Below are 23,594 nucleotides of genomic sequence, written 5' to 3'. Positions count from 1 at the left end.
CTACATAATATCATCTAATTCTGCAAGGTAGGAACATTAAAAAAAACACACACACAAAAAAGCCAGGCAGGCTCAGGTTGCCCAAACTAGTAAGTGGCAGAGCTGGGTGGGATTTGTATCTGGGACTTTTTGACTCCAAAGCACTTTCCACTGAACTCCTCATCACCTTGAACGTCAGGGTGCCCAAGTCCTGAGACCATTTACTGTCACACCTGCTGGGTTACCTCAGGCAAGTCTTTCTCTGAACATTCACCTTCCACGCTAACCCATTCACTTGCATGATCTTATAAGCCCTGAGAGGAAGGTACCGTTATTATCCCTGTATTACAGATGAGGTTCAGGGCAGTTAAATAGTTTTCCAAGGTCTTGCAGACACTAAGGTGCAAATCCAAGAATGGAAACCCCAGAGACTGAGCTCTTCACCGGTATCCTAGGCTGCCTCCCTAGCCCTAACTTTTTGCCCCATCCCTAAACCTGGTTCTCCTCTGAGCCCAGATCTTCCAGAAGTTGCCTGTGAGAAGAGCCCAGGTACTAAGCCCCAAACTTCAGTGCCAACCAGATGCCCAGTTTCTGCTGAAGATTGATACCTTTTATATTCTCTCCTTTAGCCCTTGCCCTAAACAACGATATGTTTACCTTTCTTTTAAACGAGAGTAGTTTTTTAAAAATTCATCTCAGGTTTTCTGCCACTAGTCAGATATCACTGAAAAAGGTTAAATTTTTTTTGTTGTTGTTGTTGTTGCGTTGCTTGTGGGACCTTAATTCCCTGACTAGGGATTGAACGCAGGCCCTCGGAAGTGAGAACGTGGATTGCTACCACTGGACCGCCAGGGAATTCCCAAGGTTGAACATTTTAGAGAAAGCAGCCTTTTAAATGAATGTGCTACGTGTTTCTAAATATCTCACTTGAACCTTTTTGCCTCTTACCTCTCCCATTTAAAACTTCAATAACTTTTTCCCTAGGCTTCCAATAATCTAATGGTTATGTTTGCTTGGTATTCTTAGGGCCTCTCTCAGAGCTGGGAAAACGCAGACCTTGGGAGCTAAATTGCCTCTGGGAAGGTTCTTGACATCTGGGCCGGAAACCTAAGATCTGCATAGCAGTGGAGTGTTAATCTGTACATAGCCACACTAATTTAACTTATTCAACTTTATTGCAGTAACAAAGTAATTGTTCCTAACAATAAAAGCAGAGAGTGTATAGGCAAGAGGATGGTCCTATCTCAGGCCAAGTCCCCTTTCCTAATGTTTCAGACCTGGGTTGGCTAGAATAGCCTTCTAGAATGTAACATTTATCCACCAGGTGTCATTATTTACCAGTTCTGGCAAGCCACTGGGCTGTCTCACTTGTGCACATGATGGTTGGGATCAAGGCTAGAGACAATATGAGATCAATCAAAATAGATTTAGGAAAGGATTAGAATGCAGCTTGGGGCGGGGAGGGGGGGTGTCTTTGAAAGACCAGTGACACATTTCTGATCAGGTTTCCCAACCTATTGCTTCCCCTGGAAGGAGTCAGAACTTGGGTTCTCAGGAGTCACCCTGGCTTCCTGCTGCACTGTGCTGGACTCAGGTTTGTACCCCCAAGTCTAAGCAGTCTTCCTTTCAGCAAAACATGGCCTTTCTGTGCCCAGCTGCCCCCCTGGCTTTCCCCTCTGGCTCCTGGTTCACGTGTCTCAGGGGACAGAAAAGCACAGTAGAGAGACAAGTAAGTCATTGCTCCTTCCCAGACTGAAGGTCTCTAGAGACCCAGAGTTCAGGATACAAATGCGAGGTCATGGGGCCGGGAGAACAGGAAACGAGCGTGCACGGCAGCGCCTGGAGAGAGGCTACCTGGAGGACTGAAGTAAGAAGAGGGGCCTTGAACCCTCGTACCCCGCGTTCCTCTTTAGGCTGCTGCCGCAAGGCAGGAGGCTGAGATGGGCGCGGTCCGGCGGTCCCCTCCTCACGCTCAGAGCCAGCCGTTGCTGGTGAAATCCAGGCGCAGCGCCTCCTCCTGGTCGGCGCTCAGCTCCTGCAAGGGGGCGCGGCAGGGGCCTCCGTAGTAGCCAAACCAGTCCATGGTTTTCTTCAGCCCCGGGATCCCGAAGCGCCGGGTCACCTGAGGAGCAGGGCCTGTTAGAAGAGACTGGGGAGTCCCCTGCACACACACATCTGGGACCCAGACATGTGTCACTTTCGGAAAGTTAGGGTTCCCACCCTTCCCTCCCGGTAAACTGACTACCAAATCTATGACACCCAGGGTAGACTGGGAATCCAGAAGGCAGGTCCGCAGTAGAGAACACAATGCCAAAACCTAGAATGAAGGAAGGCACCTGCTTTGGTTTTAGGAGAGAAATCTGCCCCATCGGGGAGGAGAGTGGCATTCAGTCCTCAAACTGGGATGGGAGAAGGCAGCAGCGCTGTGGGTCTGGGCGCTAGAGCCTCACTGGTCTGCAGCCCAGTTCTCTGGAACCTGACCCAGGGCACACCAGGAGTGGGGAGTCGGAACAGCCCAGACCTCTACTGCCCCCGCAGCAGGGTCTCTCCCCATGCACCCATAGCTCCTCCCTGACCCCAGCTCCAAATGCTCTCACAGGGAAAACAATGCATCGTTGTCCGAAGAAGTTTCACTCTGTAACCTTGTATCATTAACTTATCTCTGAGCAAGTTCACTTGCCTAAAACACGAGGGGGCCAGATAACATGATCTGTAAAGTCTTCTCCATTGTAGTGGGAGATCTAATTTAAAATCATGCACGGAGTTTTACAGAAAATGAAGAATCAAGTTTCTTTGTGTTTAGCATAGCAACGGGTTGTTTCATGCTGATGGGAAGTGTTAGATTAATCTTTGACTACCTAAAAACTAAGAAAGTAATTATTACTTAATAAAGTTTCATTTTGAGGGAAGTAAAACCTTAGAAATATGGGCTTCAAGAAGGGTAAAACTAATAAAAGAGGTTGTTTGGGGTAAAAAGGTTGAGAACCACTGATGAATGACTGACTAATAACTATTCACCACTAGAGGCCAGTAGACTTTAGCAAGCCTCCTCCCAGGCCTGGCCCCCGTCATGTTCTAATAACCTGAGCATTTCACCCAAAACCTGAGTAGGGTGGGAAAGACGATGGAAACAAGAAGTACCTAGAGGAAAGCTTTCTTCCACATAAGGGTCTGAAGATCTCTGATTTGCCACTCTTCAGATGCTGAGAAAGGGTTGAACGCTTTGGAGGGAAAAACCAGGGAAAATCCTAAATATAGCCGGGGCAGGAGGCCGGCTGGGTGGGAGGGCAGTGGACGCACATTGTGTTCAAGCAGTGCAGGGCAATAAGGTGACATCAAGCTGCTCTTGGGGTGGCTGAGCCTACAGCCCGGGCAGCAGAAAGGTGTTCCAGGCATTCCTGAGTGTGTGCCCAGAGTTGGCACAGGACGGGGTGCAGAGTGAAGGGTAAGGCAGGATGGCATGCCAAGGACTAGGAAGGCAGCAAGTATCCTCTCTTCCCAAGGGACAGCCCAAGCTGTTTCATCTATCAAATTAGGAGGTAACAACATCTACCCCATGTCACAAGAATTGGATGAGAAAAATACCACTATTAGGCCAGACCTCAAGCGGCCTGGAAGCTCCTCCTCTTCCTATCCGGGTGGTATGCAGGTTCTGGGACCTGCTCTCTCACAGGCAGATGGGAGTGGGAGAGCAGAGGTCCCGCCCCAGTGGAATGTCAGAATGTATAGTACAGCCTGGGCCCTGATGGGGCTCAGCTGAAAGGCCCTCATTTCTGCAATTCTTACACTCTATCTGTAGCCCATCCTATCCCAGGAGAACCTTCACATCCAGGGAAACTCGTGCTTGCCTCCTCAGCTGTCCTTTCTCTAAATCTGAGTTAATCTGTCCTTTTGAGGTAAAGATATAAGCTGTGAGGGAAATCTAGAGCCTGCCCACCACTTTACCAAAGAAAACATTGCCAAGATCGGTCTGGGACTATTGCCTCAGAGGCAAAACTCAGTCACAAGACAAATATTTAATGCAATATTAAAAAAAAAAATCCATGATGAACAAAGTGTCAAAGCTTTAAATAAAGACAAGATCCAACAGAGCCGTGCCCTGTCATATTGTAGCCTGAGGCAAACTAATTATGTGTGCCCCTATATACATGTCTTGCATATTTTGAATGGTCAATTTTTTTCTAGAAGTAGATTTGGGAAAAAAATTATGTTGATGTGTTTGCTTCCATTCAAGCCAGGGAAGTAAAATTCTAATAAGTTATGTTTTTGGTATAGATAAAATATATATATTTTTTTTTAAAGAATTTTTTTTTAAAACAAATTTATTTATTTATTTATTTTTGGCTGTGTTGGGTCTTTAGTTGTGGCGCACGGGCTTCGTTGCTCCGTGGCATGTGGGATCTTCCCGGCCCAGGGCTCGAACTCTTGTCCCCTGCATTGGCAGGCGGATTCTTAAACACTGCACCACCAGGGAAGCCCTAGATAAAATATTTTAAATGAAAAAAAATGCTGTGAATTTTAATGTGCCTACTTTTAAATTTTTCAATATTTTTTCCAACTACTTTAATGTTCTAGGAGGGAAAAAAAAATCACCATTTAGAAAACTGCTTAGAGCTTCCACTTCCAGGAAGATGGAATAGGTGTACTTTTCCTTATTCCTCCCAGTAAGTAGAACTAAAAAAACCCAGGACATTATATAAAAACCAATGTAAAATTCTGAAAGGCAGAGAGAAGGAAGACCAACTAGGAACCCTGGGACCCAAGGAACAACACGGTGCTGAGTTCCCCGGTCCAGACTTGGAGCTAAAGGAACAGTGACCCTGAAATGCCAATGAGCAGAGACAAGAAAAGCCCCACAAACGTCTGTACTCTCCGGCAGCTGAGCAAGATGGAGAACTTGTAGACAGTATTCACTCTACACCAGCCAAACCCCACAGGAGAAAACTGTGGCTCCACCCCACCCAGGCCAGCAAAGGCTGAATTGGAAGCCGGAACTTCTACCCCACACTCAGCCATAAAGAGTGCTCCTCCGCATCCGTGAGGGATGTCTCAGAAGAGGCCTAATGAGGAGAGACAGAACTTTGACCACTGCCCACCCTTAAGGAGGCCACCCCACCAGACACACTCAAGATGTCAGTGGAGGCCACACGGGTAGCAATAAGAAGGCACTTCTACCCCTTCCAGCTAGGGAGGTATCCGTAGAGGCCTAGTGTGGAGCCATTATTATTTCTAAACTCCCAAAAAAGAAATCTCCAGGCCCAGATGGTTTCACTGGAGAATTGTTTTTTAATGTTTAAAGAAGACTTAACACCAATTCTCACAGTCTCTTCCAGAAAACAGAAGAGGAGGGAACACTTCCCAAACAATTAATGAAGCTATTTTTACCCTGATACCAAAATCAGACAAAGACAGGAAAGAAAAGAAAAGAAAAGAAAAGAAAAGAAAGGAAGGAAGGAAGGGAGGAAGAAAGGGGTGGGGGGAGGAAGGAAGGAAGGAAGGAAGAAAGAAAAAGGACTACATACCAATATCTCTCATGAATATAGGCAGGAAAAACCCTTAATAAAATATTAGCAAATGGAATTCGGCAATATATAAAAAGAGTTATACACCATGTGCAAGTGGGGTTTATCCCAGGGATACAAGTCTGGTTCAATATTTGAAAATTATTAATGTAACTCACCATATTAACAGGCTAAAGAGGAAAAAAAAATCACATGATCAAATCAACCAATGCAGAAAAAATCTGACAAAAATTCAACATCCATTCATGATTTTTAAATACTCTCTGAAAACGAGAATGAGGGAGAACTTCCTCAACTTAAAAAAGAGCATCTACAGAAACCTACAGCTAACATTGTACTTAACGGTGAAAGGCTGAATGCTTTTCTTTAAGATCAGAAACAAGGCAAGGATGTCCACTCTCCCTACTCTTATTCAACATAGTGCAGGACGTTCTAGCCAGTGCAATAAGGCAAGAAAGGAAATAAAAGGTATGCAGATCAGAAAGGAAGAAATAAAACATTCCCTATGTGTAGATGATATGATTGTCTATGTAGAAAATCCCAAGGAATATAGAAAAAATCTCATAGAACCCATAAGTGAGTTCAGCAAAGTCATATGATACAACATAAAGAAGCAAAAATCAACTGTGTTCCTATAGATACTAACAATGAACATATGAATAGTGAAATTAAAAATACAATATCATTTATAATCACTCAAAAAATATGAGCCACTTAGGTGTAAATCTCTCAAAACTTGTATAGGACTGGTTTGCCAAAAACTGCAAAATGCTGATGAAATAAATCAAAGAAGGTCTACATAAATGGAGACATACCATATTCAAGGATTTGAAGACAACACAGTAAAAATGCCAATTGTTCCCAAATTGATGTACAGGTTTAACACAATTCCTATCAAAATTCCAGCAAGTATTTGTAGACATACACAATATTTTTCTAAAATTTATATGGAAAGACAAAGGATTTAGATTAGTTAAAACAATTTTTGGGGGAAAAAGAGAACAAAGTGGGAGGAATCAGTCTAGCTTAAAATCTTAAAATCTGATTTTAAGATTTATTACACACCTACAATAATCAAGTCTGTATGGTACTGCAGAGGGATAGATCAATGGAGAGAATAGAGAATCCAGAAATAGACCCACACAAATACACCCAACTGATTTTTGACAAAAGTGTGAAAGTAATTCAGTAAAGGAAAGATCCATCTTTTCAGCAGATGGTGCTGGAGCAAGTGGATATCTACAGGCCAAAAAAGAACAGAAAAAAAATGAACCTTGATCTAAGTCTCATACATTTTACAAAAATTAACTCAAAATGGGTCACAGGCTTGTAAAATATAAAACTTTTAGGAAAAAAATAGAAAAACTTTACAATCTAGTGCTAGGTAAAGAGTTCTTAGACTTGCATCAAAAGCATAAACATAAAAGAAAATATTGATAAATTGGACTTCCTCAAAATTAAAAACTTTTGCTCTGCAAAAGATCTGTTAAGAGAATGACAAGACAAGCTACAGACTGGGAGAAAATATTTGCAAACCACATTTTTGACAAAGGACTAGTATCTAAAAGGTATAAAGAACTTCCAAAACTCAACAGTAAAAAAAAAAAAAAAAAAAATCCAGTTGGAAAATGGGCAAGAGACATAAACAGACATTTCTTCTAAGAGGATATATAGATGGCAAATAAATACATGACAAGATGTTCAATAGCATTAGCCATCAGAAAAATGTAAATTAAAACCGCTATGAGATGTCACAACATGCCTATCAGAATGGCAAAAAAAAAAAAAAAAAAGTCACAACACCAAATGCTGATGAGGATGCAGAGAAACTGGGTCACGCATACATTTACATTGATGTAAATACAATATGGTACACTCACTCTGGAAAACAGTTTCTTAAAACACTAAACTTGCAAACAACATACGACCCACCAATTGTGTATTTACCCCAGAAAAATGAAAACTTATGGTCACACAAAAACCTGTTCATAAATGTACATAGCAGCTTTACAACCAGCTTTCCTTCACCAAGTGAATGGTTAAACAAGCCGTTTATGGCCACGCCGTGAACTACTATTCAGCAATAAAAAGGAACTATTGCTTACATGTGCCTGAATGAATTTCCAGAAAATTATGCTGAGTGAAAAAAGCAAATCTCAAAAGGTTACAGACTAAAAAAAAAAAAAAAAAAAGATTTGTTCATAGAGGAAATAAAAAGGTTATAGGCTATCTGATTCCATTTATATAACAGTCTTGAACTGATAAAATTATAAAAATGAACATATTTGTGATTGCCAGGGGTTAAGGAGGGGGTGGGGGCAGGAGGTGAGTAGGTGTGGCTCTAAAAGGATAACACGAGGGATCCTCACGGTGCTGGAAATAGTCTGTATCTTGACTGTATACATGTCAAAATCCTGGCTGTAATTTCATGCTATAGTTTTTTAAGATGTTACCATTGGGGGAAACAGGGTAATGGGTACATGGGATCTCCCTGTATTGTTTCTTATAATTTCACGTGAATCTACAATTATCCTAAAATTAAAAGTTTAATTTAAAATATGAATAAAAACATGTCTCCAGGGACACACGTTTTTCTTTTTGCCTCAGACTCCAGTATGGCTCAGCACAACACTGCCTGCAATTGACAAGCATTCCATCTTGCCTCTTCTCCTTGACTTACCCAGCACAGAGTTGGGGTACACAGTCTGACTACAGAATGGATTATTTGAAGACAGGACTTTCCTGGGAAAGCTGCACTCTGAATACCTCCAGCCTTCCCATTCCTTTATTACTCTCAATCATTCTATTTTTCAGGATCTGGCCCCTTATAAAGCTGACATAAAGGCCCATGGTTCCCTCTCTTTAGGCAGTGCATCTCTAAGTAAGGTTCCAGGATTCCTGATGTCACAGTCACCCAGGATGCTTGTCTCAATGACTGTTCCTGAGCCTAAAGGAGCAGAATTTTAACCAGCTCCCTAAATGAATTCTAATGCACACGTAAGTTTGAGAACCAATGTGGCCCGACTTTGTTCCTGAAGTCAAGATTTTCTGGGGAGGCACAAAGAGTTCCCACACTGGGATGTTCTCTAAAAGGACTTTCTGAAAGGGAAGAGACCAAGTGGGGACCCCTGTGCCAGCACTGGCTCCTGTTCCAATGAGGACACAGACCACCCCCACTCTGTGTCCACTGGCTGGGAACTCACCGCAGTGTTTGGCTCGATGAGGCGGTGCTGCAGCTTCTGGGCGTCTTCCCATTGCCCTGTGAGGCAGAGTCGCTCCAGCTGGCACACCTGAGCCCCCAGGACATTGGCCAGGGCACACACGCCCCCCACAGCTCCTGCCACAGAGTAAGATGCAGAATACCAACCAGAGCCTCTGCCTGCAGAGAATTCCAAATCCTGGTCCCCAGCACCTCTTTGTTCTGGGCAGACAGGCTGTGCATTTCTAGGCCACTGGCTAGCCACATCTGAGACATGCTCTGTGAGTTCACAGAGTACAGATTTCCAGAGAGAACATTTCCAGCATATTCAAAATAGACTCCCACAGGCTGAGGGGCAGGGAGCAGAGCCTGAAGGCTAATTCAAGGACAGTTCCTTCCCTGCACACCCCTCCCCCCCTCCCCCCACAGAGTAAAGTCCCACCTGCCAGTTGACACCTCCACGATCCTCCAATAGCCCCTTGACTCATCAGCCCTGGAAGGGGATGGAGTGGATGGGAAGCCTTTGCTCTACTGAAATTTTATTCCCCCCAGTGAATTCAGCCTGGGACAGCAGTGAGGGAGAGGTTAGGGGAGGGGAAAGAGCACTAGACATAGTCAGGAGACCCGGCATTTCCTCCCACTGGCTGCATGAACTTGGACAAGTCTTCAACCCTCTCTGGTTCTCTTTGTTCTCATATGGACAATGAAAACGGGCTGGCTGTGATCTCAGAGGTTCCTGCCACTTCTGCAAGCCTGTGAGTGTGATTCCAAAGCTAGTTAGGAGTGACTCAAAGCAGAGTGGCCTCAAGACTGGAGAGAGAGTAGGCATTTCAAGCCAATGCTAATATAGCTCGAATGAGCTAATACAGATGCCATTTATTGAAAACCTACTATGTGCCGAGCACTGTGGCAGACATAGGGCCAATGCTCTCTAATCCTCATAACACCTCCCTGCTTTGCAGAGTAGAAACTCAGGCCCAGAAAGGTCATGTACCTTGCCCTGTTGGTTCTCAGTGAATAAATGGCAGAGCTCAGATTCTAGCTCAGATCCCCAACTTCCAGAGCCTGTGATATTTCCATCTACCACACTTTCAGGAATGAAGCATAAATGGGTCCCTTCTACTCTCCCTTTTAGAGACTGTGACAAGGCAGAGGGGAGCTACGCAGGACCTATACCACAAGTCAAAGTCTGCAGAGACAAGAGAGAATAGGAACCAGCATTTTCCCCTGCATCGTTGGAAAAGTAACTCAAATCTACACTCACTGGGGCTTCAGCTGAAGGGAGCAGATGCTTCCCTCCCCTCCATGGCTCAAATCCAGTCTGAACCCAAGGACCTTGACCCCAAGCAGATAAGAGCAGTTGGTCTAATGGTGACATTCCTAGGATCCTGGACTGGAACAGAGTCTGATCAGGCAGCTGAAGATCCCAGCCCAACCCCACAGGCCTGACAATTCATTCTGGCCTGGAGCCACGGAGAGAGGAAAATGCACTCCCAGACTAGTGCGAAGGGCCCCAAGGCCTCTTCCCTCAGAGAATGATTTACAAAGTGAGATTAAAGGAGCTAAATTTGTCACCTAAGCAGGGAGCTTGGGACTTAGAGCAAACTGTAGGCATCCCCCCTACAGGCCAGGGATTGTACTTGGCCACCCTCCTCTGCCCAACAAGGTCACTCACAAGCACCACTATTCAGATAAGTAAGCAGTGTGCCAGACCTCTGAGGTTTCTGAGCAGGCAGGCTGGCAAAGGCCCCCTCTACACCCAGTCCTGGCCCTCACCATCTCTCCCAGCAGAACCCAGCTGCCTGTGTATATCTTGGTCACTCATCACAGTTTGAGAGCAGTGAGAGGCCTACCCACGGCATAGCTGGCCAGCAGGAAGCCGGCCGATCCAGCCAACACCTGGAAATCCTGCCTCCTGGTCTTGTGAACAATCAGCCCAATCCTGGTCACCTGTAACGGCAAACGGTGTGAGAGCTGGGCCCACAGGCTCTGCCACCAGCCTGGATGGGGGCTGGGCAAGTGTGGGAGAATGAGAGCCTAGGTCCCAGAGAGATGCCTCAGAGTTCAGACGAACCCCAGAGAGCCCACAGGACAGAGGGAACCCACACAGGAGCCCAGGACTGAAGCGGGTCCCAGAGCTGCCCGGAAGTTGGTAGCAAAAGAGAAGAGGAGGAGGGCGCCCCAGCCGAGAGCTGCTGCCACTCACATCACCACCGCTGTCCTTGATGCCCACGATATTCGGGTGCTGGGAAAGCGTGACCACCGCATCCACAGGCAGGTCCAGCCCCGTGTTGGCTGGGACACTGTAGAGCACCACAGGAATTGGAGACAGGTCAGCAACCTGAGGGGCACAGGGAAGAGAGGAGAGGGCAGCTGCCCCAGGCCCGAGGCGGTCCGGGCTCGGGTCTCTGCAGGGCTACCTGGACTGGCCCACCTGCTGGGCTAGCAGTCACAGTGCTATGCACCCTGATTGCAAGCACTAGTCCTGGCTAATACTTAGGAGTGCTTTCTGTGCGCCAGGCACAGTTCTAAGTCCTTTATGTTTTGATTGAATTTAGTCCTCACAACCACCCTGGAGGAAGGTTCCATTATTCCTCCTGTTTGGGAGGGGAGGAAACAGCAATACAGCTTGGTTAGGTCAGTCACCCACTGTCACACAGCTGGTACCTGGTGGCATCCCTCTCCTTTCCCAAAGCCGCCATTCATGGGAAGTAGGCTCACCACTCTGCTCCCAGCTTCTCTCATCTCCCCTCCCCTCCCCAGGCAGCATCTCTGCCTCACCCAGCTTCCTCTTGGCCCCAGACCTCAAGCCCACACCCACCCCTCACACCCACCTTGGTGTAGTGGTGAATGAGGGCGGCACTGTTCATGCGGCCGTGATAGTAGCAAGGGGTCACCACCATGGCGGCGTCAGCCCCGACCTGGGCCATGCTCACCGTCATCTCCACCGTGGCCTGAGTGGCTGCAGGAGGAAGGAGGAAGTCTTCCTTACAGGCCCCGGTGGGCGAGGGCAGGAGGCAGAGGACTGGGCTAGGACCCTGGGGCAAGCAAGGGGCACAGCGCAGAAGAGACAGAGCAAGCGCTAGACCGGACCCAGCCCCAGGTCAGGGAGATTGCCCCCGCCCCCAGCAGCTACCGCCAGGGCCGGGGCATTAAGGCCTCACACTCGCAGCCCGAGCCGGCTAGCAGGAGCTTGTCCCTGGGCAGGGCCTGGCGCACGCGGGTCACCACCTCCAGGCGCTCACTGCTGGTCAGGAAGGGGAACTCGCCGTTGGAGCCCTGGACCACGAAGCCTGCAAGAGAAGCGACACCTTCCCAAGTGCTTGTGAAAAAGCGGATGTTGGACTTACGCTCACCCAGGCTCCTACCTCCCTGACACCACAGCTTATCACACATTTCCTTCCCATCTTTGTCCTGATGCAGGCAGAGTGTGCTACCCAGTCGCGGTGACAGTGTTCACACCATTTTTCTTTGTTTTAATGAGATACTTTAGGCATGCCCAGAAGAATAGTTAATAATAGAATCCACATCCGTGTACCCAGCACCCACGACACCCGCCCCCCACCCCGTCACCCTCCTCTTCCTCATCTCTGGCGTGTCTCAAGTGGTTATTGTTCCCATTCATGTCTTTATACCCTTAAAGCATACATCTGGACCCATAAACAATATATAAGATGTGTTTTGCCATTTAAAACTTTATAGAAATGGAATCACACTTACATAACATTCTGCAGTTTGCCATTTTTGTTCACCATTGTGTTTTGCACCTTGGCCACAGCAGTACAGGGAGCTCTGATTCATTCATTTTCATCGCTGTATAATATTCCCTTGTGAAGTTAGACCACAATTTACTTTTCATTCTCCCTTTGATGACATTTAGAATACATCCTAATTTTGCTATTACAGACAATGCTGAAACAAACACGTTTAAAAGTTTCTCTCAGTTTAGATACTTAGGTGTGTAAAGGCTGAGTCGCATGGAAATGCATCTTCACGTGCCCAAATTCCAATTAGCCAGTTCATACCCCAGCAGCACACAGAAAAAACTGTTAGTGCTCAGCCATGCCAATACTGAGTATTGTCAGAACTAATTTTTGCCAATTTTCTGGGTGGAAAATGACATCTCATTATTTTATTTTGCATTTTCCTTTTTTAGCCAACATCTGTGAGATTTCTAACTTTACCAGTTAAAGGTGTCAACCCTTTTATATCCATGAGAGACCAGTGGAATTGATGCTCTTCAGCTGAATCTAAACGGAAGGTTAAACCATTTTCCTCTCAGCTTTTTTCGTTTTACTTTCTCTTTCCTGTTCTTTCTCCTCTCCATTCCATTCCAAATTTTTTTTTCTTAAATACAGCATACAATAAACGAAGATTATTAATAAATAGAAGACCGTTTGGGAGGAAGGAAAGAAAAGAAAGCCAGGGGCAATGTTAGTATACAAAATCCCTGCCATACAGTTCTGATGGGCCAGAAATTTGATTTGGAGCTTCCCGACAGTCAAAGCTAAAAGGGAAACGTGGTCAGCTGACAGGTATGTAGAAATCAAGATAAAGCAAAGCAGCTGCCCTGGAGAAACACAGAGTTTCCTGGCACTGGGACAAAGAGAGATTGTTCCTGTGAGTCATCCTTAAGGGGACACAGTGTGATGGGGAGACAGCTTTACACCACAAACCTTTCTCTGTGCTGTTCACTATACCGTTAAAGTCCACTGAGTGGGTTGCCAGAAGAGCTCACAGGATACTTAGCATATTTCCCCCAGTTTTTTGCCTTGGTGACACTGCAGGGAACATCTTGAGGCAAATAGATTTTGGCTTCTGTTGGATTGCCTCCTCAGGATCAATTCCTCCGTGTCAGGCTAGGGGCCTATGGTGGGAGCCTCCTTTTGTCTTGCTCCGTAAGGCCACAGTGATTTCCCAGTGCATCATCCCACTTGCAGAGTTGCCAACCCCAGAGAGGGCTCCAATCCAGCCACGATTGGACCAGCACCCTCTGGCTAAGAATTTAGAGATCAAGCTTTTGCCACGGCCTCCGCAACATTTCCTGCCAGCCCCCTTGAAGGGGGCTTCTTGCTTCAGACATGTCTCCAGACACAGTCACTCACTCCCAAGTCCCCTTTCATTCTGGTGGTCAGTTCCAGAAGCCTCCAGTCCCCACAGTTGGACTTGGCCTAAACAGCAGGACAGCTGGGTCTTGAGCTGTCCTGGGTGGGCGAAGCAGGCCCCTGTGCTCAAGACTCCTAGTGGGGGGCTTCCCTGGTGGCGCAGTGGTTAGGAATCCACCTGCCAGTGCAGGGGACACGGGTTCGAGCCCTGGTCCGGGAAGATCCCACATGCCGCCGAGCAACTAAGCCTGTGCACCACAACTACTGAGCCTGCATGCCACAAATATTGAGCCTGCATGCTGCAACTGCTGAAGCCCAAGCGCCTGGAGCCCATGCTCTGCAATGAGAGGTCACTGCAGTGAGAGGCCCACGCACCACAATGAAGAGTAGCCCCCGCTCACCACAACTAGAGAAAGCCCACGCACAGCAATGAAGACCCAACGCAGCCAAAAATAAATAAATTAAATAAATTAAAAAAAAAAAAGACTCCTAGTGGCTTCTCCTCATTTCATTTAAGGGAGCATCCGACCCGGGCCTGACTCCCAAGAAGGAAGAGATGCCAGGCTGGGGAAGAGGAAGTGTGGTAGAGTCAGGCAAGCGCTGGACTCCAGTCCCTCTGGCTACGGGGCAAGTCACATCGCTGAGACCCCATTTCCTTTTCTTTGGGACGACAATAAAGTCACTTCAATCCTACCTGATAGGGCTGTCTTAAAGGCTCAAATGAGAAAATGTACGAGAAAGCAAGCACTTTGAAGTCTGTGAACTGATGCTGCCAAGAGCCCCCTCCTTCTCCTTGACCAGATGTCCAGTTTCAGGCCTAATGTGCCACTGTGGTGTAGAGGTGGGGCTAAAGGAGAGGAAAAGGCCAGGGTTCCAGATGGGTGGGGAGTGAGGAAAGTGAGCGGTGGGGAAGCAGGGAGCAGCACAGTCGGGTTGTCAGAGCCGGGGTTTTACCCCCAATGTGGCCCCTCGCCAGCTCTGAGCCCTTGGGCAAATGGTGTAACCAAACCTCAGCTTCCCCAACTGAAACATGGAGGTAATATTGGTGCCCTTTTTCAAGACTTGTGAAGTTTCAATGAGATACTATTTGTAAAGTGCTTGGAATAGCTAGAACCTGGCATTCAATATGTTAGCTGTAATCATTATATTAGTCAGAGGAGTGCTCAAGCCTTAAATCAGGAGGGTGGCAACTTTCAGTCTGAGGAGGGGGAGGATGGCTGGTGTGGGACGGGAGGCTGCACTCAGGAACCTCTCAGGACCCCTCCAGTTCTAAGAGGAAATAGGCTCATTTCAGAAGCTTCTCTCCCTTGCCCCCATGGTTATTCTGGCTGCTCCGGGGAGCCAGAAAGGCTTGGTAAGGGGAGTAGGTGGGGGCTGAGGACACACAAGCAAGAGGGTGATTTACTGTAGCCAAAAGGAATCACAATCTCTTTGATGTAAGGAGTATCCCCAGTCAGTGTTATGCCCCTTGGCCCATCATCATTGCCACCTCCTCCGAGAAGTCTTCCTGGGATCAAGCCTTCACTGGACATCTCTCCTCTGAACTTCCATTACCTATTCGTTGTCCTTCCCTACTGCCTACTCAAAAATGCACAGAGATCCTCAGAACCCTTCAATCTGCCCAACCCCCACCTGTTGGGACTTGGCAAAATTTCTCAAACTGGCCTCTGCTGTGAAATGAGGAAATTGGATGGGACAGTCTCCTAAGTTCTCTTTGCCTTGAGGCTTTGGAGTCACTTTTCGGGCTTTTCCTCCTCCCTTTTGCCTATCTCTAAATGTTCCCCTCCAGCCAAACTGACTGTCAGAGTCCCCAGACACACTGCCATCATCCTGCCTCTACACCTTTGCTCCTGCACCTTTCTCTCTGCCCAGAACACCTCCCTAGTTGCAGCCCCTCAAATTCTGCAAGAACCACGAAGCCTTTCCTTAATCCCCCTCTCCCTTGTGCTCCATAGCATTTTGTCCTTGCCCAGCACTTGCCCTACCTTGTCTAGAAGCATCAAGATCAAAGATGGTGTCCTCCTCATTTTGGCCTCCTTCGTGACACCCAGCACACTGCCTGTTGACATGTGCGTTGATAATTTGTTGTATAAAAGAAAAATTGTCCCAAACCTGGTCTAGGGCAGAGCTTTTTTGCATGATGTAATTCATAACCTCTCACTAAGAAGAAATGAAAGTTCCTGATGAAATGTTTAAGCAATTTCCTAATGAGCTTTAATGGAATTAAGCCTTCCTTGATCTGGGAAACCAGCCACTCTCCCACTGGACTCTCAGACAAGAGTCTAGTGACTGTTAACCTCTCTTCTTTCTATCTAGTCTAACAATGATTTAACCATTCTCTTTTCTTATAAAAATATCCTTACCAAGAGTATATACTTGAGTTGGCTGCTTAGAAGCTATTTTCCCTGCAGCACAACTGTAATAAAACTTTGATATCACTCTTAACTAAATTGTCTGAAAACTTTTTTGACTTTTAATTTGAACTACTTTCCAATTTACAGGAAAGTTGCAAAAATGGTACAGGGCATTTCCATACATCCCTCCCCCAGCCCCCACTAACGACAACATCTTACCGAACTAGAGTACAATGATCAGAACCAGAGACTTAAACATTGGTACGATACTAACTACAGACTTCATTTGAATTTTGCCAGTTTGAAACTTTTTAAAAGTTAAGATTCTAAAGTCATAATTAGCTAATCTGAAATTTTATGTAATAAGTTTTTAATAAGGGACTTAAGGTCTTCCAGATAAATGCACGCATTTTATGCATTTTAACAATCACTTGCAGAAGCCAAACCTCACTGCTCTTGCTTTCCGTCTAATTAGCAGCTTCCAATATTTTCCAGTGTGATTGACCCCATTTTTTTCCAATTAAGATTTTTATTATGAAGTACTTTTTTTTCCTTTTTTTTGGCTGCGCTGTGCGGCATGGGGTATCCTAGTTCCCCAACCAGGGATCTTACCTGCGCCCCCTGCGGTGGAAGCGTGGAGTCTCAACCACGGGACCGCCAGGGAAGTCCCTATTATGAAGTACTTTAAATACACACACACACACACACACACACACACACACACACACACTCACAGACACACGTATCAACATTTATATAAAGTCACTTATTAGTAATGTCAAAAATATTCAAATACTCCCAACTATGCTCCATAAAATCAATTGACAACATTTAGGGTGTTTATAGATTTACCCATCCTTTGCAATGATTCTGGGCACCTTCCTCCTGGAGTTGGAGGCCCACAGGTTGGGAACCACGGTAAATCCATAATAGATGCAAATGGTAAGAAATTTCTACGTAAAGGAGACACTGGAGGTTAGACAGTACCATGTAGCTGATTTCTCTCAAGTTTCATGGGGGAGACAGCTGCCTCCCGTTAACTGCCTAACTGGGGGTCACTGCTTGCCCCAGAAATGGCTTCGTGAAACCCAGGAAGAGGAGGCAAGGAGAGTCCCAGGCTTGCCGGACGACACAGCAAGTGTTAGGACATGTGGGAAGAGGACAGGGATAAGTATAAGAGAGATAGACCTATTGGGGGATGGTGGCCATCGGACTCAGGGGCAGCACAGGGTAGGGATTCGGGGTACGGGCTTTGGAGTCAGGCCAAGCTGGGCTCTGACCCCAGCAACATCACTTACTGTCTAGGCCGTCTCAGGAAAATTACATCTCTGAGCCTCACCTACAAAATGGAGATAACATAATACCTTCCTCATGGGACTGTGCCGTAACACAACACAGAGCATGGCATATACTAAACACTCAAAAAAAGGCGGGCGGAGCTACTGGTAGTACTAATCCTACTACAGTTTAGCAGTACTGCAGCAGAGGCAGCCCCAGCAAGAGTAGCATGAACAAGAAGAGAGAGCATATCGCACAGTAGCTCTGAAGGTAGGTGGTGGGGAGGCACCAACACGGATCCCAGTGCGGGCAGGGAGAGGGCGGCAGTACACAGGGTGACCTACATCCCACCCCTGCTTACTTCCTGGCTTCTCAAAGCCTGTCTCTCCCCACTCCCCCCAACTCCCGGTTGCTCCCTCCTTCCTTGGCAGCAGCAGGTCGGTGGCGGTTGAGCCCCCTGGAGATTCCCCACGCCCAGAAACTGAGACCCGGGAGGCCGATTTATGGAGTCTCGAATCAGCCCACACGAAGAGGACTGTGGGAGGAGGAACCCTCTCCCCAGAGGCCCGCCCAGACCTGGGGCTGGCCACAAAGCCCTCAGATTCAGAGTGAGGGTATACAAGGCTTTATTGGCTCAGTTCCAGGCAGCTGGCATCAGCGTGGTGCTCTCGGCTACTCCTGGGATCTGCCTCGTGCATCTTCTCTTGGTGGGTCTTCCGTGGCCTGTGAGTCTGTCTCAGCTGCTTCAATTCCCCCCAGCTCTCCCTCCATCAGGGGCCATCAGTGGCAGACCCTGCTCACAGAATCCAAGGGGCCCGGGACCCTTGTGAGGGCCTGACAAAGAAGGGGTTTGAGCAGCATCTGGGCCACATAGTTTGCCCCATCGGAGAGATGGACCACATAGGATGCCTGTAATTGTGTGCCAGCCCTGTGGGGGGAAGGGGCATCTCCATCTGTGGTTAGGTGGCTTTAAAGGGCTGGTAGGCCTGGTGGCCGCGGTTTGGCAGGCTGTGGCATGGGTGGCTCGGGTGGCTTGGATAACCCTCGTGGCCATGGTGGCAATGGCTATGGAAGGTGTGCATGTGGTTGGCACCAGCTGTGGTGGTTTCCTGCTGGGTGAGGAAATTCCCTTTCAGCTTCATCTCCACCTCCTCGAGGGCCTTCAGCTCCTCCTGGCTGATGTCCTTGGACTCCAGGTGGCCTGAGTTCTGGCAAGCCGTGGCACGCTGCAACATGGAGGCAGCCAGCTGCTGCCCCTTGGTGTCAATCTCCTTGGTACAGGCAGCCACGGCGGCCCACGTGGCCTCATCTGTGGACGAGGATTTCCCAGACTCCTTGTGGGTCTCTTTGGTCACTGAGGTCCCAGACATCCTCTGCTTGCTGGTCAAGGGCTCCCGGTGAAGAGCCGTGCCCTCTTCTCCTTGCCTCGTGGTGAAGGTCTCCACGCGAATCGTGGTGCTGGCCTCCCCGCTGCCACTCTCAGGCTGGGGAGCGGCACCGCCTCTGCTGGCCCCGGCGCTGTGGCTGCAGGTGGAGTTGCTGCCGGCAGCCAGCTTCTCTTCGGAAAGACAGCTAAAGTGCGATTTGATCCAGCTCTCATTCCTGGCTTTTTCGCTTTCTGGTGGCTCTTGCTCGTCTTGTGCAGTCTCAGAATCTGTCTTCCTTCTCCTCTTCCTCTGCATCCACAACATGAGGCCTCCACCTCCGAGTAAGAGGGCGGTCCCCAGCACCACCCTGCATGATGGTTGCTGGATGAGCTCCAAGAAGGTCTCCAGGACCCCACGCCAGGCGGGCAGAGCTAAGAGCACACTGAGAGTGGGGGAGCCCAGATGGTATGGCTCATGCTTGAAAGGACAGGCTCCCTGAGGTTGTCTGGCAGGCAGGCCCCCCGCTGTGCCCTCCCTAGAATGCCCCTCCCACCTCAGCAATGAACCCCATTGTGAGGAAGCTGGTTGAGGGGCGGGGCGGGGAAAGGCCACAGCATCTTTTTTGTCTAGTCTGACAGGCATGGGCTGAGGCCTGGGACCTTTCTCCCACCCTGACAGCTGTCCCCAAGGTCAGTGGAAGGGTAGCTTCCCCAGTTCTGAGTCCCTTCTGCCTCCTGCTTGTGACCTATTCTGCAACTCAGGCCTTCTTATCCTCCAGTCTTTGGTTTCTCTTCCTCCCCATCTGATGGCGCCCAAGGGGCAGAGGCTGCTGGGTCAAGCTGGCCATGGTTGACAGACCCCCTTGGCTGGGCTGGCATCCATTCCTGGCTGCCTAAGGCTAGTGTCTCCCTCTATGAAGGGCCTAGCCCCACTGCCAGCTCAGTGCATTCCATCCCCACTTACAGCCCCCAGCCCCATAACAGAGAGGGTCCAGAAGCCAAAGGGGTCCAGAAAGGAGCTCATTCTGGAATAACATGAGGTCACAATTGGGAGGAAGACAAGCAGTAGGCTGAGAAGGCAGAATACACAGGACAGGAGGCTTCAGCCCGTCCCAGATCCCTGGGGCCATTTCAGGATGGGGGCTGCTACCTCTTGCCTTAGTGATGCACCTGCAAACCCAGAATTTGCCCCCAACTCCCCTGTAAGTGGGCACAGTTCAGGTTATGAGTGGGTGGGCCAGCTGGCCAGGCTCTCTGTAGGTACAGACGGCTGAGAGTCTGACCGTCAAACCCAAGTTATACCCAGGGCCTCTCAGGGTAGAAACAGGCCTGGGCCACTCCCAGAGGCATATGACACATTTTTCAATGCCAAATAGGGTTATAAAAATTGTGATATTTTAAACAAAATATTTTATTTAACAAACTAATGGCTTTAATATACACAAAATATTATACCTTATCACAAGAAACCATAGTCTTTCCTTCATAATAAGGGAATAAGACAGAAGCTTAAGGTTTTCTGGGAATCATCATCTCCCTGATCCTGCTGGAGTAACTCTGGGGTCATCCACTAACCTCATTTGGAAATAACAATTCAAAGTTCATCTCTGAGGTTGTTTGTGGGTGTGAGTTCAGGGAGCAATGGCCCTTCTGCAAAAACCCTTCCCTCTGGTCTCCGGTCATAAGTTTTATTTAAAAAGAATACTCTTTATTCAAATAATTAGTACAAATTAACTATGCTGAAAAAAAATAAGTAAATAATAAATAGAGCTGCACAGTTTCAGGCAATGCCTTTCAGAAGAATCTCTTAACTCTTCACTGATTCATCAAGGGCAGTTTCCCATCTCCTCTTTGGAGGACCTTTAACTCATTGCAGGAGGCCCTGGCAATGTGATATGTGATGGTTCCCTGCCCTGTCCCTGAGTTTGGGCTGCAAAAGGGGGTGAGGATCCAGCAAGAGAGACATAGATTTTCGCGCTAGAGTGGCTCACTGCTCCCTTCCCGGGCATCCTGGCTGCATCCTGCGAGCTGTGACTGGGCCCTATGGCCCGATGTTGTCTGTGCCGGGGCCTCGGGTTTGGGTTCCTTGGGAGGACTATGTTGAACGCTGTGGCCCAGTTCCCATTCTAAAATGAGGAAGCCGGATCAGAGAGGTTCAGTGATTTTTCCAAGGTCGCCGTAACTGGCAGAACTAGAACTCCTACAGGTCTTCTAACTCCGGGTGTTGGGCTCTTCTACACAGTGCCCCGCTCCCCCACGTGCGGGGGTAAGAGAGAGCTGAGGTGGGAGCTGGTGCCTTGTAGTTTACCAGTGGCCAGCCTGCCAAACCCTCTGCAGCCTGTGCTCCTAGGCACCCCTGTCCCCACTGCAGCAGTGAGTTGGGGGGAGGGGGAAGGAAGGGTCCAGAGAAGAGCCTGGGGCGCAGGCAGACACTGGATGCAAAGTCTACCCTCCACACCCCCTGCACTAGGGTGTCCTTGAACCTGGGAAGTGAAGCAGAGTCTTCGCTTAAGAGATTCAAGGAGCTTCTCACTTTGCTTCAAGAGATCCGGGCCTCAGCCCAAACCCTCAGGCTCCGATGAGCTGAGCCCCAGCAGAAATGTACTTAGAGTTTGTGTCACTGCTCAGTGTGGCCGTCCACAGGGCATTCACTGTCCACTAGGGAAGGGTCACATCGCCGCAGCACTGAGATACGAATGGGGTCTCAGTCAGGCCAGCGGGCACTGTCACAATGCGGCTCTGCCCGCCGTGGCAATCGTACTGTCACTCTAATCATCGTTATCATTGGAATCCACACCTTCTAATGTACATCGCCCTTCACAATTTACAGCATGTTTTCACTTGCATTCTCTCAGATTCTTCTCCCAACCCTCCTGTGATGTGGCCATTATTACTCCCACGTGTCAGATGGGGAAACTGAGGTTCAGAGAGATTTATCTCACAGCTAAGTCAGTGGCCAAGCTGTGGTTTGAATCGAGAGTGCGTGTTCCGAACTGCTCCACTGCATCCCCCCAGTCGGAACCACTCCATTCCCAAGTTGGTGCCCATCAGGGTCTATTTATTAGAATCTGGCCTAGCGACTCATCAGTCAGTGCAGTGGAGTGAAAACGAGCATGGCTGTGCAGTCAGACCTGAGTTCAAATCCCAGCTCAGCCATTTATTAGCTGAGTGACCTTGGGCAAGTGATCTCGTCACTCTGAGCCCCAGCTTCCCGTCTGTGAAATGGGGCTATTGAGAGCACTGCCTCAGGGAACTGTCACGGGTGATGGATGAGGGTGGGCAGGGCAGGATGGGCGGAATTTGCCGCTTCTTTTATCTTCATTTATCGTGCCTGTGGCTGTGTTGTATGTTGAGTGTCACAAATATGATCTGGTCCCTGATCTCAGAGAGGGGAGGCCCATGTGTAATGGGGGAAATGAGTCAGAAGATCCAGGACAGGAATTAATTTGGCCGAGGGAGGCTTTGCCCAGAAGAGAGTGTGCAAACAAGGCTTTGAGGGAGATAAGCCCGCTGGCGGCGCTGCCACATGACACCCCGCTACCCTCACACCTGCACAGAGTGGCTGGTTGACAAAGGCTTTCACACCCATTATCTAGTTTGATCCTCACAATAACGCTGGGCTAAGAACTTCAACAGTTTACAGCTGGAGAAACTGAGGCAGACGAGATTCAATCCAAGATCACAGGTCAGCAGTTAGCTTCCTGCCTGTCTCCTGACTCCAGACCAACGCCCCCTGTTCCTCTCCTGTAATAAATGACTCCCAGGGTACCCGACTGACCAAGAGCAGCTCGAAAGAGCCTGTGTACCCTCCTCTGGTTGCTGGCTGAGGAGACCAGGGTCATTCACATCTCCCCAACTCCCACAGCGGACAGACCCCACTTACCTCGGAAGGGAAAGGTGCCCAGTTTGTGCAGATTCTCCTCCAGTTTCCCATAGTCCACCTCGGCCGTGGCAGTGAAGGGGGTGGTCACAGGGGGGTAGATGCCTGAGATGTCCACCTTCCTCCCCTCCCCTGAGGCCCAGCCCCCCACGGTGCTGGACAAGGCCCTGCTCAGCCCCTGCCTCACAGAGGACCAGACTCGGGGGCCCAGCATCTCCACAGGAGGCTCAAAGCCCAGCTGGCCTCTGCCCCCGAGGGATGCTGAGTTTGGACTCCTTCCTACCCCAGTTAATGATCAACGTGTCTGGTTAAAAATTTGCTGCACCCTGACTTGTTGGCCCTCAGGCAGGCCTGGGCTGGGTGTTTCCAGGGTCAGAGGCTAGGCCTGTTGGCTCCAGGGAGATCTTCCCTCCCCCTGGGGAGCAGCTGGAGAAATGCCACAACCCAGTGTCCCTGTGGCCAGACGGAGGACTGGTTCCTGGGGTCCTTACACAAAAGGGTGCCTCCAGTGGGGCCCGGCCCGCCTCCCACAATTCCCAGCCCCAAAGCCAGGAGCCAGGCTGGCTTCCCGGCTTCCGCGTTGCGAGCTGGGCGGAGCCGATTGGCTGAGCCGGCCCTTCCCTGTGGGAGGCGAGGCTGGCTGGATGAGGAGCTGCCTGTGATCTGCCGCCCCTCAACTGCCCCACTCCCCTGCCAAGCTCCTCCCACCAAGCCTGCCACGTGACAGGCCCGTGCTGGTCACACACAGCCCCACAGGTCAGCTGTCACCAGGAGGGGACCCCAGGACAAGTGCCCTGGCAAGCTGATCCACGCTGGGACTTGGGAAGTGGGGTGGCAGGAAAGAAGCAAAAAGAGGCCTTGTCAGGAAAAGCAGCAGGGCTGGCTCAGGGGGGCCAAAGGGCTCCAAGTTC

At 48.9% G+C, this 23,594-nt stretch overlaps 2 protein-coding genes across 4 annotated transcripts; both read right to left on the bottom strand.

The window, feature by feature from the left end:
• Nucleotides 1-1,135: 1,135 nt before the first annotated feature.
• Nucleotides 1,136-23,362, bottom strand: HOGA1 (4-hydroxy-2-oxoglutarate aldolase 1). 3 transcript variants are annotated; one of them, XM_082408171.1, is made up of 7 exons: nucleotides 22,687-23,362; nucleotides 11,865-11,993; nucleotides 11,535-11,662; nucleotides 10,907-11,041; nucleotides 10,554-10,650; nucleotides 8,705-8,838; nucleotides 1,136-2,101 (listed from the first exon to the last, which is right to left on the bottom strand). In XM_082408171.1, the coding sequence occupies exons 1-7, from the start codon at nucleotides 22,895-22,897 to the stop codon at nucleotides 1,952-1,954; spliced, it is 984 nt and encodes a 327-aa protein (XP_082264297.1). In that variant the 5' UTR covers nucleotides 22,898-23,362; the 3' UTR covers nucleotides 1,136-1,951. The 3 variants fall into 3 exon arrangements, with proteins under 3 accessions (XP_082264297.1, XP_082264296.1, XP_082264298.1); XM_082408170.1 differs by having other exon boundaries at nucleotides 11,865-12,011; nucleotides 22,687-23,286; XM_082408172.1 differs by lacking the exons at nucleotides 1,136-2,101; nucleotides 8,705-8,838 and adding an exon at nucleotides 8,866-9,193 and having other exon boundaries at nucleotides 11,865-12,011; nucleotides 22,687-23,299.
• Nucleotides 15,975-22,679, bottom strand: LOC309636079 (uncharacterized protein C10orf62). Its single transcript, XM_082408169.1, has one exon. It carries the CDS (start codon nucleotides 19,444-19,446, stop codon nucleotides 18,397-18,399), a length of 1,050 nt encoding a protein of 349 aa, XP_082264295.1. The 5' UTR covers nucleotides 19,447-22,679; the 3' UTR covers nucleotides 15,975-18,396.
• Nucleotides 23,363-23,594: the final 232 nt, after the last annotated feature.

This window comes from Balaenoptera borealis (assembly GCF_965194805.1).
Source record: "Balaenoptera borealis genome assembly, chromosome: 10".
NCBI lineage: Eukaryota > Metazoa > Chordata > Mammalia > Artiodactyla > Balaenopteridae > Balaenoptera > Balaenoptera borealis.
This window is presented reverse-complemented; position numbering and strand designations above follow the sequence as displayed.